The sequence below is a fragment of the Myodes glareolus genome, chromosome 9 (assembly GCF_982192425.1).
Source record: "Myodes glareolus chromosome 9, mMyoGla1.1, whole genome shotgun sequence".
Taxonomy (NCBI): domain Eukaryota; kingdom Metazoa; phylum Chordata; class Mammalia; order Rodentia; family Cricetidae; genus Myodes; species Myodes glareolus.
Window position 1 is genome coordinate 94512682 of NC_142034.1, and position 15986 is coordinate 94528667.

The 15986-nt window shown below is 50.4% G+C and overlaps 1 protein-coding gene across 2 annotated transcripts in view; it reads right to left on the reverse strand.

The window, feature by feature from the left end:
- Positions 1–73: 73 nt before the first annotated feature.
- Positions 74–15986, reverse strand: part of Ift140 (intraflagellar transport 140) — an 87234-nt gene continuing 71321 nt past the window's right edge. For both annotated transcript variants that reach the window (XM_048436167.3, XM_048436165.3), the window contains exons 20-31: positions 10618–10795; positions 9591–9781; positions 9058–9153; positions 8707–8839; positions 7942–8085; positions 6722–6850; positions 6426–6608; positions 5389–5595; positions 4891–5103; positions 4642–4808; positions 3718–3859; positions 74–867 (exon numbers count right to left, since the gene is read on the reverse strand). In XM_048436167.3, coding sequence (XP_048292124.3) covers positions 661–867; positions 3718–3859; positions 4642–4808; positions 4891–5103; positions 5389–5595; positions 6426–6608; positions 6722–6850; positions 7942–8085; positions 8707–8839; positions 9058–9153; positions 9591–9781; positions 10618–10795 — 1990 coding nt within the window. In that variant the 3' untranslated portion in view covers positions 74–660. The remainder of the gene's footprint in view (positions 868–3717; positions 3860–4641; positions 4809–4890; positions 5104–5388; positions 5596–6425; positions 6609–6721; positions 6851–7941; positions 8086–8706; positions 8840–9057; positions 9154–9590; positions 9782–10617; positions 10796–15986) is intronic.

The window sequence follows — 15986 nt, forward strand, 5'->3', positions numbered from 1 at the left end:
GTGGTTCTCACTGGCAAGGACTTAGTTCCTACATGGGTCCTCCTGAGGAATTCAGGCATTTAAGAGAACAGACTCTATGAAAATGGACTTTATTTGGAGTCATAGGAGTGTGAGCAGACACGGATGGTACCTGTTGTTCCAATCCCTACTCTGGTGACCAAGGGCACAGTTCTCGGGCTCAGGCCTGCCCCACGTGATCCTTGCTGTGGTCTCAGCACTGGGCTCTGCTACTCTATAAGTAGCCAACTACAGGCACGGCTAGCAGTAACAGGTATCCCCAAGTACCAAGTGCAGCTTGGTTCAGAGTTCTAGATCTAGAAGTTTCTGAGTCTTTTGCTGGGAAAACATGGGGAAAGTGAAACTAACTCCCTTTAAAAGGAAGTGAACCAAAAACCCACAGGAACCGCCAAGTGCCTAGAGGCAGGAATGCTGAAGGAATGACTTTAAAACGCAAATGTGATCTTCCTAAGTACAGAACTGAGGCAAACCAGAGCTGCATACTCCTGGGCAGCGGTTGGACTCTGGACTCCACATCCCACTGCCCTGCTTATACACGACAGTGCAGAATTTAACAACAATATAAACAAACAAACAGAAAAAAAAAACCCAAAAAGAGCTGCCTTTCTGGTGGCTCCTCCCAGCAGCAGGAACGCAGAGCTATCAGGAGTCATTCTCCACCTCTTCCATCACCTCTTCATACACATCCTTGTGATCCTCCATGCTGTTGTGGCGGACCCGCTCGGGGATGGTGCGAGATAGGGGGAGGCCCAGGCCCTGGTGCACAGTGTCTACGGTGCGCTGGTCCACGTAGTATGATATGTTGGCTGAAGGCAGCCTTTTCCTCATCTCCTCAAGATACTTATAGGCCTACAACAGAAGGGACAGTGGTGACCTGAAGGCCCGATAGATGTGACCACCAATTATTTCTTTGGTTCACATGATAAAAAGGCTGTCTTATCATTCATTCATGGTAATAAGGTTTCTTAAACATCAGGTCCCAGCTGCCCACCCTCAGCCAAAGAAAGCATCCTTGCTCCAGGTAAAGAAAGGCCTTCGCTCTGAGGAACATTCATGGTCCGGGCCTCCCCAGTATTTGTAAGGTGACTGTCGTATGGGAGGCCATCAGATGTTTCGGGTTCTCAATGGCCAACGCTGAACTGTGGTTAACAGGGACAGCAATCTTTGAGGGTCCTTTAGCAGCCAGAACACTAGAATTTGGTTTGAGTTCTAGAGCTGCTTTCTCTCTGGAGTCTGCTTGCCTTGTCCCTGGACACTTGGCAAAGCTGGGCTGGATCTCTTTTACCAATTCTGGGCATGTGCTGGGCTGAACTGAATTCAGGCTGCTAATGGCTTATTGTTCTTTTTGATCAAGTATCTGGTTTAACCTAGTTATTAATTAAGTTGTTTAACCTAGTTATTAATTAGTTAAGTTTGCACAAGGCTGGCTTAGAGAGTGGGTGACTGGGCAGGACAGGCCCAGTGTCCTGTAGGGCAAGCATACTTAGGCCTCCCTGACCTTGCATGCACATGTTCATCTGCAGGGAGCATCTCACACAAAGGGGAGGTAAGACTTACATGGCTTCTAGGTCTTATCCTGGGAAGTGCATATTAATTCAAAACATGAACAACATTACTTGCAGCTTTAAAATTTTTTTAAATGAAGAATAATGATTAAATATTTCTAGTTGCTTTATTTATTTGTTTGTTTGTTTTTTTGAGAGGGTTTCTCTGTGTAGCCCTGGCTGTCCTGGAACTCACTCTGTAGACCAGGCTGGCCTCGAACTCACAAATATCCACCTGCCTCTACCTCCCAAGGGCTGGGATTAAAGGCGTGCACTACCAGCACCCAGCCTGCTTCTATTTTTTTTTTTTTAAGACAGTGTTTAACTGTGTGTCCCTGGCTACCCTCTCTTAACTACACCAGCCTGGTCTAGAATCTGCAGTAATCTTCCTGCTTTTGCCTCCTAGCAAGGAGTATAGACCTGTGCCATCACATCTGGATAGATCTTAATATTCTTACATATGCCAAAATTCAGAATGATTTTATTGGACAAATATATCTGTAAGGGTCATAAATAAGAAACATAAGGCTATATTGTAATGTTTGGCTGGCTTTGACATCAAATCATAAACCCCAGGACTAGGAGTCAAATGAACATGAGTCCAAAGGGATGGGAAAATGCTGCCCTAGGTATTCAGAGCTGCCTGTCTGTGTCAGGCGCTGTGGTGGGCGCATGGGAACATAAGGACAAGCTTAGGACATATCCCGGCTAAAGAGAAAGCTTAGTCCAGCAGCAGCAGAACTGAAGGAAGAAGCAAAGTCAAGAGCAGACAGGGTGAGAAGACTTCGGGGTCTAGAAGGGACTTGCAATTTGACACAGTGGGGTCCAGTTTGGAAGACACCCAAGTCAGGCTTAGAGGTAAAATGACCACGTTTGAGGTGAGACATCTGGGTGGGCTCAACATCAGAGAGTTCTTAAGAGAAGGAAAACCTGAGCAGCAACAACAGCAGCTGTAAAAGGAAGCAGATTTAGCCTCAGTGAATTGAGGGACAACAGATGTAAGCAGCTGGAATTCTGGAAGGAAAGAAAAGGGGAGGAATAGAAACAAATCATATGTTTGATATAGAAGATGAAAGACAAAAACCCAACTCAGACAGAAACCAAGCAGAATGATGGAAACATCTGGAACACTTTACAAAAGACAAGTAAATGACAAGTACATAAGATGCTTAGCATCAGCCACTATGAAAACGTCACAGTCACAATGAGGGAGATGACTCATTATCCAGTACATTGTACAGTCACAGGGATGGCTAACAACGAAAAATGGTTGTACAAACGCTGGCAAAGAGCTAGTCACTTTTACATAGGACATTATTTATTAGTAAAATGAAAGCTGGGTTGGGGGTGTAGCTTAGTTGGTGGAGTAGGGTTAATGCAAGAATCCATGGAAGTCTCTTTATTAAGGGGTGAAATGGAAATAACACTCACGAATACAGAATGAGGCGTGCACTGCCTCTACATCCATCCATCATTTTTTTTTTTTTTGTCACCTTGACATAAGCTACGGTCATCTTGGAAGAGAACATAAATTGAGAAAATGTCTCCATAACATTAATTTGTAGATGAGTTTGTGGGGCATTTTCTTTTAAAAATTCATTTCAAAGACTTCTATGTATTTTGTCTGCATATATATGTATCATGTGTGTGCCCAGTACCTGGGGAAGGCAGATGATGATGGATCCCTTGGAACTGGAGTTACATATAGATGGTGAACCATCACATGGGTCGTGGGAGTTGCAATGAGTTCACTGCAAGAGTAGCAAGTGCTCTAAACCACTGGACTGTCTATCTTGCCAACCCTGAATTGTCTTGATGAATACTGACAAAGATAGAAGGGCCCAGTCCTGGGGAGGTGGTCCTGGGTGGTCTAAGAAAGCAAGCTCTGGGGAAGAAGACAATAGTAGTGTTCCTTTGTGGTATTTGCTTGGGCTCCAGGTGCCTGCCCTAACTTTTCCCAGTGATGGACTGTAACCTAGGAGTTGTAAGGTGAAATAGATCCTTTCTGCCCTAAGTTGCTTTTGGTCTGATAACAGAACAATAGAAAGTGCACTAGAACAGGAGTTTTTCACCTCAAAGGAAATAGTAATAGCCTCCGCCAACAACCAGGCCTGTGCTCTAGAGCACCAGGACTAAGTAGGCTGGGCCACCTTACCATTTGGTATTCCTCCATCTGTACATGGTGTTCCACCAGGAAGCCATAGACGTCCCCAATGCGGATGGTGCTGTCCAGGTCTGGCTCTTCTAGGAGCAGCTCACACTGCCTGACGGACTCTTTGGGGTCCTCTGTGTACGTCCTACACAGACAGACAAGGCAGACAAGGCTTGAGCCCGACCTACAACACTTATTGCATGCCAGAAGCTGGCATAGGCACCTGTCCTGCAGGAGCAGCTTAGGCCATGGCCAGATGGCATTTGTGTGTGTGTGAAGGTGACTTCCATGAATTATGTTAATTTCTTAATTTGTTCATTTGTAAATCCAATCACTTAACTTACACCCATCATCCCCTTCAGTCCTGGGTCCTGTGCTTTGACACTGAGATCTGTTTAGAGGGGACACCTGGGAAGGAGACACATGGAGAAAGGTATCCCATCTTACAGAGGCTGTTAAAACTAGGAAGAGCCTCCTGCCAGAGGTGCGCATGGACTCACTCTCAGAAACGGTGAGCAAGCCCTCAATTAAGTGCTTTCTTTTACGAGTTGCCTTGGGCATCGGGTCTCCTCACAGCAATAGAAAAATAACCCAGACCACCCCTGACCAGGTCCATGGCTCCCCTTAGACATATCTACTGACTTGAACTCACTCCTCTTGTCTCAATCTTTTTTCTTAATTTCTGTGGAATATTCTTCCCAAGATGGTGTTGAGATTCTGAGGGAGTTCCCAGAGAGAAGCTAGGGTATAACAGGCAACAGTGGATTCTATCGAGCTGTTCAAGAATTACCTGAAGAATATCTTTTGGAAACACAAACTCAGGTTGGTCTCTTAAAGTCAGCCTGTACTCTTGTGAAGGGAAGTGGAGAATCTTGAGGTACAAACAGAGGGCCTTCCCCTCCTGACCTGTTCCTCTAGAGGACATACCTTCGGGCCTGGATGAACCGCTTCACTAGGGTCATCTTGCTTTGTAGCTGGGCTAGCTTGGTCTCCTGGTCCAGTGGGCTCTTGGCCTTGGCTTTGGACAGGCACTTATAGGCCTCAGTCAGTGCCCCATGAGCCTTGTCATAGTTCTGGTATTCATCAATCTCCACCTGTACCAAAGAGACCCTTGAGGACCTAAGGGGCTCTGTGGGGCCCCCTGCAATCCTGCGGGAACCCTGAAAAGGTCTGTACCTGGGCACAGGCATCATAGAAGCCAGCCAGGAGGTCTAAGGCCCGCCCTTTTGTATAGAAGCTGATGATATTCTTCATGATCTCCGGCTCCTTCCGCCAGTCCAAGGACTGTAGGTAATTGGCTGCCATGATATAGAGTTCCTTTTGTCTTGAGACGCCCGCAAAGAAGACGATTTTCTCCGTGTCTCCAGATTTGAGCAGTGCTCTCATGGCCTAGGCAGAGAAAGGGCCAGGGCTCAGTTGAGCAGGTTTACATTTTGAAAACCTCCAGGACAATGCAGCTCAGTTTGCTAATGGGACCTAATACTGTGAGTCTGGCTCCACCAGAAACACCATTACAAGGGCCTTTATGGATCATACTCCCCAGTCCTTCAGCATCTTAGCTAGGAAGGCTGCTCCCTGTTCAGGCTATATTCAGAGGTACATGTAGCATCAGGGCCTGTACCCAAATGCCCAACAAATGGCCCAACTGAGACCCAGTGGCCCAGACAGACTCACTTTCAACTTGTTCCCAGCCTGCGTGTATTTCTTGGTGGCCAGGTGATAGTTGCCCTGGCGCATACAGCAGTTTGCAATTTGTTCTAGCAGCTCACGCCGCGATTCCTCAGACAGGTCCTTGGAGTCCTTGGACACGGTCATCTTCTCTGCCATCTCCTCGGTGATGGTCATGTTCTGTTCCAGGCACAGCTGCAGCGCCTCATGATACTGCAAGGTGAGAGAGACAAAGCCGGCTGCAACGGGGCTTCTGCGATGGGGCTGCTGGGCGCCTGCGTTGCCCTCACACCTGCCACCCCTTCAGAGCAAGCTGGGCCCCTGGCTCCATGCTGGCGCTGCCTGTGCTGAGCAGGACTAAAAAGACCAAGCTAAGGGACAGACTCAGGCGTGTTACTTTTCTTCATGCTTTTAATAACTCAGAAGAATAACATTTGCTGTAGGGAAAAAAACTCCAACACTGTATGTTTCCACCAAAAACTACTTCAAAGTCAGGTGTGGTAGTGCACACCTGTAACCCTAGTACTTGGAAAATGAGGCAGGAATGTGAGCGCCAGGCCATCTTGAGCTTCATGATGAGTTCAAGGCCATATCTCTAGGTTATAGAGAGATACCATCTCAAAAACAAAACAGCCTATGTTGGGCATGGTGTCATGTGCTTATGATTCTAGCTACTTCAAAAGTTCAGGCAGGAAGATCACTTGAGCCATAGATTTTGAGGCTACCTTGTAGTCTATCTAGAAAACCAAACAAGCCTCCAAAATACAGGAAATTTATGTTGTGTGAATTACATTGCTTGCATACACACACACACACACACATACACACACACACACACATTAGAACCGACTGCCTGGTTAGAGCTGAAGACGTAGGGTGGGTGGTGAGGCCCTCACAGCAACAATTCTGGTATACTATGCTGGGTGAACTTTTTGGATCACCCGACTTCCAGCCAAGTTGCATCCATAGCTGTCTTGAGACTTTATAACCAAACAGAAATAGCAGAAGCACGTCCCACCCCTTGACTCCCGCCATCCCTGTACCTTCTTGGCAGCCAGCAGAAGTTCTACAGCCTTTTCAAACTGCCTGTGCTCAATGCAGAAGTCTGAGCAGCGGGCTAGGAGAGCAGGATCCGACTTCTCATCCAGGTCCTCTGCGATGAGCTGTAGGGCTGCAAACTGCTGGGTGGTGAAGGCTAACTCCAGGGCCTTGGAAAAGTGTCCAGCCTGTGGGCAGTGGTGGAAGCTCAGCAGCTGTTTGAGGTCCCAACAGTTCCAGCCAGTTTCCCTGGAGCTTCAGGAAGGTCTCTGCAGGTCCCCGGTTGAGGCCAGACACTCACCTTGTGATACAGCATGACAGCCCTGTCCATCTGCTCGCCCTTCTCCTCATAATACCGGGCTGCCTCGATCATGTCCTCTGGGGAGCTCAACAGGGCCAAGTTCATGAGCTGGTCATCTAAGCCATTCTCCTGCAGGGAGGAAGGCATGGCTCTGCCGGCAGTTCTGTCTGGCGTAACCAAACCCTTAGATTCGTGAATGTGGCTGTGTTTGGTATCACCAACAGATCCATGCCAGTTCAGGAGCACCAGGCTTTACTAGGCCAGTCTGTGTACCAGGGTTTCAGATACCTTTCATTCTATTTTACAGAGCACTGCAAGGAACACCTGAGGTAGGGATAACTCCAGAAACAAGACTGAAGGGGGTATTCATAAAAATATCTTAACAGCTTTTGATGAGGTGTCTATTTGCAAGGCTGTAACCTATGTGTCAGCCTACTACTGACTCAGGAGCACTGGATAGAGTGGTAGTGTCAGAGGAAGCCCAGAAGGGAGGGGACAAGAAGAGCCGGAGGTGAGTATGGAGACCAGCAGCAGGTGTAAGTGCTCACAGCACAGGCCTCTGAACCTTTGTGTTTGAAACACATCCCCCTCCTCCCCCCGAGACAAGGTTTCTCTGTGTAGCCCAGGCTGTTCTGGAATTCACTCTGTAGACCAGACTGGCCTCGAACTCACAGAGATCCACCTGCGTCAGCCTCCGAGTGCTGGAATTAAAGGCGTGCACCACCACCTCCCCGGCTGAAGCACTCTTAATAAAACTTTGAAAACAGCAATAGCGTGGGGGAGAGGAGGAAGCCCTGTGTGAATGTGTGTTGTCGACACTGGACATGGCTATGTCAAGGAACCCAATGCCTCAGACCCAGAGAATGGCAAAGGCCAGGCTCAGGGGAACCGGCAAAGCCTTTCTCAGGTCTGTGTAACGATGTTGACAGTGTGTGCAGAAAGTGCTGGTTGCAGCCTCCTCTTCCCAGGTGTTTCCAGCCTGAGCATCCCCTATAGAGACCTCTCACCAGGACCCATTAATCCCTCCTCCTTGTGCTGCACATAGTAAACACGCGGGGCTTCTGGTCTGCTAGTAGGTACTCTCCATAGCGTGAGCACAGCTCGCCCAGGCCCAGCTTGTCTGTATAAGTGCCTGATGCTTCCTCACTTTGCTGTCACCCCAGTCAGGATCCCAGGACCAAGCAGTGCAGGATGTGCCTCCTGCCCAGGCGGAGCCATACCTTGCACAGGCGGATGGCGTTGTTGAAAGCCTGTGCCCGCGTGTAGAAGTGCACCGCCTGCTTCACCTCATCCTGGCTCTCGTACTGCCGGGCAAGGTGGTAGGATGCAGCCCAGTCCCCAGTCTCGTTGGCTATTTCAGCAGCCTAGAAAGACCAGAGCACCCAGGAGCATCTCTGTCCCGCCTCACTCCACTCCACAGGGTGCACTATCTTATTTTTTTTAATTCCTAAAGAATTATTTATTTTATATACATTGGTGTTTTGTCTGCATGTATGTCTGTGAGGGTGCCAGATCCCCTGGAACTGGAGTTACAGACAACTGTGAGCTGCCATGTGGGTGCTGGGAATTGAACCTGGGTTTTCTGGAAGAACAGTCAGTGTTCTTACCTGCTGAGTCATCTCTCCAGTCCTACCTATTTTTAAAAATGTTTAATCTTTACATGTATGTGTTTGTGCATATAGATACAGTGCCTGTGGAGGCCAGAAGAAGGCACCATATCCCCGGAGTTGGAGTTAATGGGTGGCTGTGAGTTGCCCCACATGAATGCCAGGAACTCAACTCTGGAAAAGCAGCAAGCACTCTTAACTGATTAGTCATCTCTCCATCCCCAGCCTTTCTTTCATTTTTAAATTAAAATTGTACACACACACACACACACACACACACGCACACGCACACATGCACGCACACACACACACACAGGGGATCCAGCTGAGGGCCCCATGCACACCAGACAAGTGCTCTACCTCCCCACCCGCTCTCACCTTCTGAATGTTACCCTGGAAGCAATGAATCCTGACCAGGGAGAAGTAGTCCTGTGCCAGCTCGTAGTAGCGCAATGCAGTGTCCATCTCGGCCTGGCTCTCAAGGTACTGGGCCCACCACCTCCACAGGGTCCTGTGTGACAACCCTTGGAGCTCAGGGTCTCACTCCCACAGAACTGACACCGTGTACCATCACCGCCCACAGGGGATGCATGAAACTGAAAGGGACAGATCTGGAGCCTGTTCCAAGACCAGCCCTTGGCTCAGATGGACTCACTCCCGACTCTGACATGGGATCAACATCATCCCAAACCCACACACCTGGGAGGTCTGTCCCGTGGGGACACTTACTTGTCCTTCATCCTGTTGATGTAGAGCTCCAGTGACTGCAGATCTTCTGAGAGCATCCTAGGTACCTCAAAACGGTGGGTGTCTGACTTCTCATAGCTGTGGAAGAAGGAGCTGTTCCATTTTGCTTCATGACCAGGGGCCATGTCAGGGTATCTGAGAACGGTACAGCTGGCCTGCAGCCCTGCGGTCTGTGCATTCTCATATGTTTTGTGCTATGTGGACCAGAATGTTAGCCATACCGCAGAGCTATCATGCAAATTCCATATCATAGATGTGACTCTGAGCACACACAGCTCACCCCACTTTTGGAATGGGCTTCCCTATAGCTGTATCCCTGTGCCACATTTTTCCTCAGGGGATTCCTAAGTCTGGTATGGACCACACTGACTGACACATAGAGGGTCAAACATTCTGTCCCACCACCACAGAACCCAAGCTCCCGGACAGCTCCTATGGAGGATCACATGGGCTGCCCTGGGACAGATCTCCATTTCAGAACTGTCAGGGCCCATCCCTGCCCATGTCCCACTCACTAACTGAGGGCCAGGCCACAGTCCGCACTGGCCTCCAGGTGCTTGGCATAGTTGTAGTAAGTGGTGCGCAGGTGGACACGGTCGTGGAGCTCAGCCACCTCCACAGCTCTCTGCCACTGATCTGAGGCCTGGTAGAGCTTGTTCAGGAGGTCGTAGCGCTTGCACTTCTTGTAGAGTTGTTCAGCCTCCTCCTGGGGATAAAGAGAGATGCCTCCTCAGTTACGGTGCTGATGTTTTAGAAAGACCACCTGAGGAGACAGGACGGTGGGCACGAGGGGCTGTCATGGTGTCACTTGGCTGTGAAGGTCGTTCAACAGTCCCCACAAGCTAATGACAATGCACTGCATGCCTTGAAAACACACACTTGAGATGCACACGCACACCACGCCAGGGCTGCCAGTCAAGAAAGGCAACACGTGTCCATGTGACTTTCCAGTCACCACTGAGACCTGTACATTGCCAGAGGAATTTTAACCTTGCTCTAGCCCGGCCATACTCTGGGGGGTCCTGCATCACTCCTGTGCTCCCCTACAAACAGGGAAGTCTTCTGGGGTGCTCCTGCCACATAGTATATGTGTGGGTGGGATGCCTGTCCCCCACAATTCCCTGCTCAGAGGTCTGTCCCTTGGATCCATATGTCCACTAAGTCAAGGCTGCAACATCTGACTGTGGGGAATGTGTCAGTATCTTTTAAGGCAAGAGGAGGTAGCCCCAGACCGGAGACCTTAGGAAACCAATCTGATAGCACAGGCTATTTTGAGGGACTTCTGTTGTGGGTGGACGTCTGCCAGGAACACCCGCTGTCTCCCTTCTGCAGACCCCAGGCCCCAAGAGATCAGCAGCCAGACTCTGCGTGTCTGCTTGCCAGCTCCCCTCATCTCCTTGGTCCTGTGTTACTAGACTTTAGCTGAAGAAGGTCTCTACTTAGCAGCCTCTGCCCTTTTTGCTGCAGGCTCAGCTTGGCAATGTGACAGGATTGACCACCTGCCTCTCTGCCCCGTGTCTGTCTGAGACTGGGACCACTCACCAGCATGCCCAGCTGTATGGCCAGCATGGCCACTCTGGCTTCCAGTTCTGGCTCCCGCTCAGCTTCCCGCAGTGCTCGGGCCCCACGGGCATGGCCCATGTTCCCTAGGCACACCTTAGCGACATCCAGCCTCTGAGTCTTCACACACATGCGTGCCATGTTCTCCCAGACAGTCTCACTGTAGAGAGAAGATAGGAGGCCCTGTCAGCTTCCAACCCAGAGCTCAGGGTGCCCACCTGCCCCTTCTCAGCATCTGAGAGTGCACAGAACCAGCAAGCAGTGGATCCCACATGACACTGTATACAGCCAACACAGCAGGACTGCAGAACAGGACCCCTACATGACACCGCATACAGCCAGCACAGTAGGACTGCAGAATAGGACCCCTATATGACACCGCATACAGCCAACACAGTAGGACTGCAGAATAGGACCCCTAATGACACTGTGTACAGCCAGCACAGTAGGACTGCAGAATAGGCAGTGCATGCCATTACCCAAGAAGAAGGAAGGAAAGAACTATCCTGAGTCTCCCTGGCATGTCTTAACATAGCGTCCCTGATCTTGAAGGCCTTTGGCAATGACAAAGGGGACAGTTGGTCTTCTGTAACTACGCCGTGTTACTCTGTCTGCTCAGCAGACAATGGCTTTTCCTAATTGTAAGTCAGGTCAAAGACTGAGTAACAGACTCCATGCAGCTTTCCTATACTACTTCCAGCACTGGAGACCCTACAGGAAGAAGGGGCCATGACAGCCTTACATCACCTCTCCCAGGCAGAACTCAGTGTTTGGAAATGTGGGGAGGAGGGAGACCACAACCCCAACTCAATCAAGGGGCCTGGAGCAGGGCCAGTCTGGACAGTGGGCCCTTCCTTGTCCCCCATTTTGAGGTAGTCCAGTGTGAGCCCCTGCCTCAGATACAGGATCCTTTTGTAAACACACAGTTTGGGACAAACACTGAATAGAGAGGTGGAAAAGGGAACCTGTTTGTTCTTCGCACAGTCCCCCTCTGCTTAGGCTGACTAGGAACAGGTTCTTCCTATTCTAGGACCACAGCAGTGCTACACACACAGGCATGCACACACACCACACACACACACACACACACACACACCACACACACAAACACACACCATGCAGAGTCACGAGGTGTCAGGGAATGTGCTGACAGGAGCATCTATGTAGAAGCATTTACCTCAGGCCTTCTCATCACATTCTAGGGGCTTCCCCCCCAGATAAAGCCTGGCCAGAGCAGTAGCCTCCTTCCAGGAAGTGGGGCAGGTCTGTTCTTTCACAGCCTCACAGAGTTGGCAGAACTAAGAATTTGGAAGGCAGCTGCCCACATGAGGTTGGCTGCTGTTTTGGAGAGTGGGGGCTGATACACAATTGTACTGAACGTTTTCTTAACGATTTTTTTTCACGAAGAAGGATAGGTAAGAGGACTTTTGAGCTGTTGGGCCAAGTCCAACTATGGGCAGCTAGATGATCCACAGATGACCCAAATCTTAGATTCCTTGATTTGAACAGACATGGAGGGAAAACACCTACTAAGTCAGCTCAGGCACTGGCTGGGGTGGGGTGACGGCTGCTGTGTCTGTGGTTGAAAATTTACACACCCAGGTATTTTTTCCTTCAGGTCAGCATGTTCTGCCCATACGTCATTCTGACCTGCCTGGGTCCTGCTAGAACTCTGACTGACACCATAGACCTATGTATCAAGTAATAGGAGGGCAGGCGTGTCTGCATTTTAGCGGGGACACACCGGGTGACTACCGCTTGTAGGGAAGTGAGGCCTGACCAGTGTTACACAGCAACAACAGGGGCTCAAGGTGCTGTTCTGGGGAAGAGGGAAGCACGTATGCCTAAATTCCAGCCCGAACCCCGCCAGCTGTGGGAGGCTCCCGGGGCTTCTCACACTCGGGTCAGCAGTCCCCAGAATACACAGAGTTGTTTTGGACAAGGTGACTCGTGAGCCAGGCTGAGGACCTCTAAGAGGTGCCGGCCACCAGGCAGCCCCTTGCTGAGCTGTTTCTCCAGCAGGTGGACTCACTGCCCTTGTGCTTTCGGCTTTGGAAATCAAATGACTCAAGGTCGCTCTGAGGCAGCATGTGTGGCCAAACCTACTCAGTGCCATACGGCCCCGGCCAGGGCAGCATCCCAACAGGAACCGCTAGGACAGGACACACATCCGTGTCAGAGGATGGTTATCTGGGCCCTCAAGCAGTAAATCCCACTCTGAGTTTAAACTCCCTACTACCCTTTGGTGTGGGTCTCTCAAAGGGAGCGCTGGGCCTCACGTTGAATCCTGCGGGATACTGGCCAACTCTTTGGAGCAGGGTTCTTTAAGTCAATGCTGTTCCTAGAAATGTCATCCAGTGGGAAGTCTGGAATTCCAAAGAACATGCTTGGTTCTCCTGACGCAACTCCAGTGAGCTACACAGAACTTTCAGGATGGACAGGGTCTGCTCAGGTACCCTCCTGAGCTTGCTGGGCTAGCTGAGTGTGTGAGGCATGGACGCTGTGTCCACAGCACGATGGGAGCTAGACATGAGGCCCTTTAAAGAATCATTCTGTTCCTACTAGTTTATATGATTACATGCTTAAAAAAATGTTTGCAAAGCGCCTTTAATTCCAGTACGCAGGAGGCAGAAGCAGGAGAATCTCCATGAGTTTGAGGCCAGCCTGATCTACAGAGTGAGTTTCAGTACAGCCAGGGTTACATGGTGAGACCCTGTCTCAAGAATATGAAACCAAAATAACAGTTTACCCTCACTGCCTCCTGAGGCCTAAGCGTGGAGCCTAGATGGATGGGAGGACATAGCCTTTCGGCTGCCTCGGCTTCCCTGGGTAGCCCCTCTTCTGTACTGTCTAGAAAGAAACAGCAGTGTTCATATCCACTGTTGGGACGATAACTAAGTGTAGTCGCTGGCCTGTGTGTGTGCCCAGGGCTTTCTCTTTTCCCACTACCAGTGTCCGGCCTTCTGTGGAGCGGGAGACAGGTAGGAGACTTGTCTTGGGGCTGTTGTGCTTCCTTGGCCCTGTACGTGACAAAGGCCTTTTCCCATCACTGAAATGTCTGCCTGTTTTCATAGGGCCCTCTGCCCGAGGATGAATCAAGTAGAGGATCTGAAGAGCTTGTGCTAGAGGATCAGCCCCCAGCCAGACAGGGAGAACTGGGGGGAGGGTTCCCCAAAGGTCAGCAAAGCCCTTTCTCATTGGGCTGAGGTTGTTGTGCCCCTAATGGGGAAGACCAAGCCTCAGCTGCTTCAAGAGCCTAGGCCCGAAAAACGGCTGCCAGCCTTTTCCACAAATGCACACTGCACGCGTTCCGTGGCTGTCTCTAGTCCGGGACCATCTCAACTCCCACAGGATTCCTGACATTCTCTGCACACGACCCCGACAACTTCACTCTCCAAGGATGGGGCAGCTCCAACGCCCGCACAGAGTTCTGGGATTTGTGCATCTGGCATAAATTCCAAGAAGTAAACACCCTCCCGGCCCTGTCCAAGTCTTGAGAATTTCCTGTTGTCTGAGTTACTCTGTGGAAAGGGATCACATCTGTACTTCATCAGCTTCTAGGCATCTAGATGAGAAGCAGATGCCGTTACAGAGGGGCTCTGCCACGGGCCTAGTTTCTGGGAGGACCTATGGTCGGCAGGACCTGTCCTGAGTGAGCAACTAGAGGACCAGCAGGCTGATCTACACTTAGGATGTTCCTTGCTCGTCTAAGTGTGTGTGTGAGCGTGTGTGCATGTGTGCATGGTGGCAGTGTGGTGAGTGGGGGTAGATGAGCACATAGCTACAGTAACAATCCTCCAGCTTGGCTTGCGGTCCTTTGGGGGAGATTTCCTACCAGTCACACAGGACCCTAAAATCCTTGGAGGACAGCATCATGTCTCAAGATAGGACACCCCCCCCCTCCCCGGCTCCTTATCTCCCCGGCCTACCCTCCCACACAGATAGGCAGATGGCCGAGTGCACAGTCACATGGTGGCACGGCAGAGCTCCTGCAAGGCTTTGGCTTCCTCCTAACCCAGCTCAGGAAAGGAAAAACAAGACCAGGACAAGGGCCCCACCTGAGATGATCAGACGTGTCCGTGTAGCCTTCAGTACCAGCTACAGAAGGTTGAGGCAGAAGGAGCAGGTCAGCTTGGGAGTTAGAGAACTCTTAACAACAGTTCCCTGGGTTTGAAACTACATGTTTGATTCTCACCAGAAATTAGCTGTGTAATAACTACCTGAAGATAACTGGCTTAATTAAGGAGGGAAATAGATTTTCTCCGAATGGAAACTTGGGGAAATCTCCATTTCAAACACACCCACTCTGTTTCATGTTTGGGAATGTTGTGTTGGAGATGCTGCACCCTAATTCTGCCTCTGGGGGGAGGCACACACGGGGAAAATGTCTTCTGAATCAGAGCCTGAGCTGAGGGCAGACAGCATCTACACCGTTTGTCAAGCTCCTCCTGCTTAGAGTAACCTAGAGGCCGGTGGTGGTGGTGCACGTGTTTAATCCCAGCACTAGGGAGGCAGAGGCAGACGGATCTCTGTGAGCTCGAGGCCAGCCTGGTCTTCAGAGAGAGTTCCAGGGCAACTAGGGCTACACAGAAACCCTGCCTCAAAGAAAGGGGGGGGCAGGGGAAGGAGGGAGAGAGAAAGGGAGGGAAGGAAGGAAAGAGAGAGAAAGTAGGAGCGAGGGAGGGAGCATAACCCACAGAGAGGCTGGACCCAGAGACTTAGAATGAAAAGTAAATTTCCTTCAGGCTCAGGCCAAGGAGAATGGAAACTATATATAAGTCACATCGATATTGGTTTCAAACTTCAGGGAGAAACTCGTAAAACCCCTCAGAGAATTGACAAGACATTCTCAGGACCGGTGATGGGAATGCAAACTGATGGAGGGCCGGGGTCCTGACCACACACACGAACATATGGCTGATGGAAGCAGCGGTACTAGGAAGTAGGGCTGCCTAGCATGTCAGTGCATGAAGACAGGAAAAGGCTCTATGTTTCTACCTGGGGCACTAGTCAGCACCAGAGTCTGTCCAGATTCTGTCCCGGGTGCTTATGCTAGAGGATGGCTTGGGCAGCCGACAGCACCTCTATTCCTGAGTTCTTTTAGGCAGCGCTGGAACCCCGGAGGTGGATCCCTGTTATGGGAGGGTCAGGGTCTGTGGGGGTGGGGCACAGAGTCTCACACCTGGTTGCTTTTATTCATCAGAGCTGGGTTACGAGGAGAGCAAATGATATTATAGTCACCTGTCTTGCTCCTGTCCAGCCTCAGGGGAGCAATCCCCATGTTAGAAAGCAAACCTGGCGGGTCAGAAACCGCATTAGCTACCCCAGTCTGCACAGCGCTCCAAATCCCC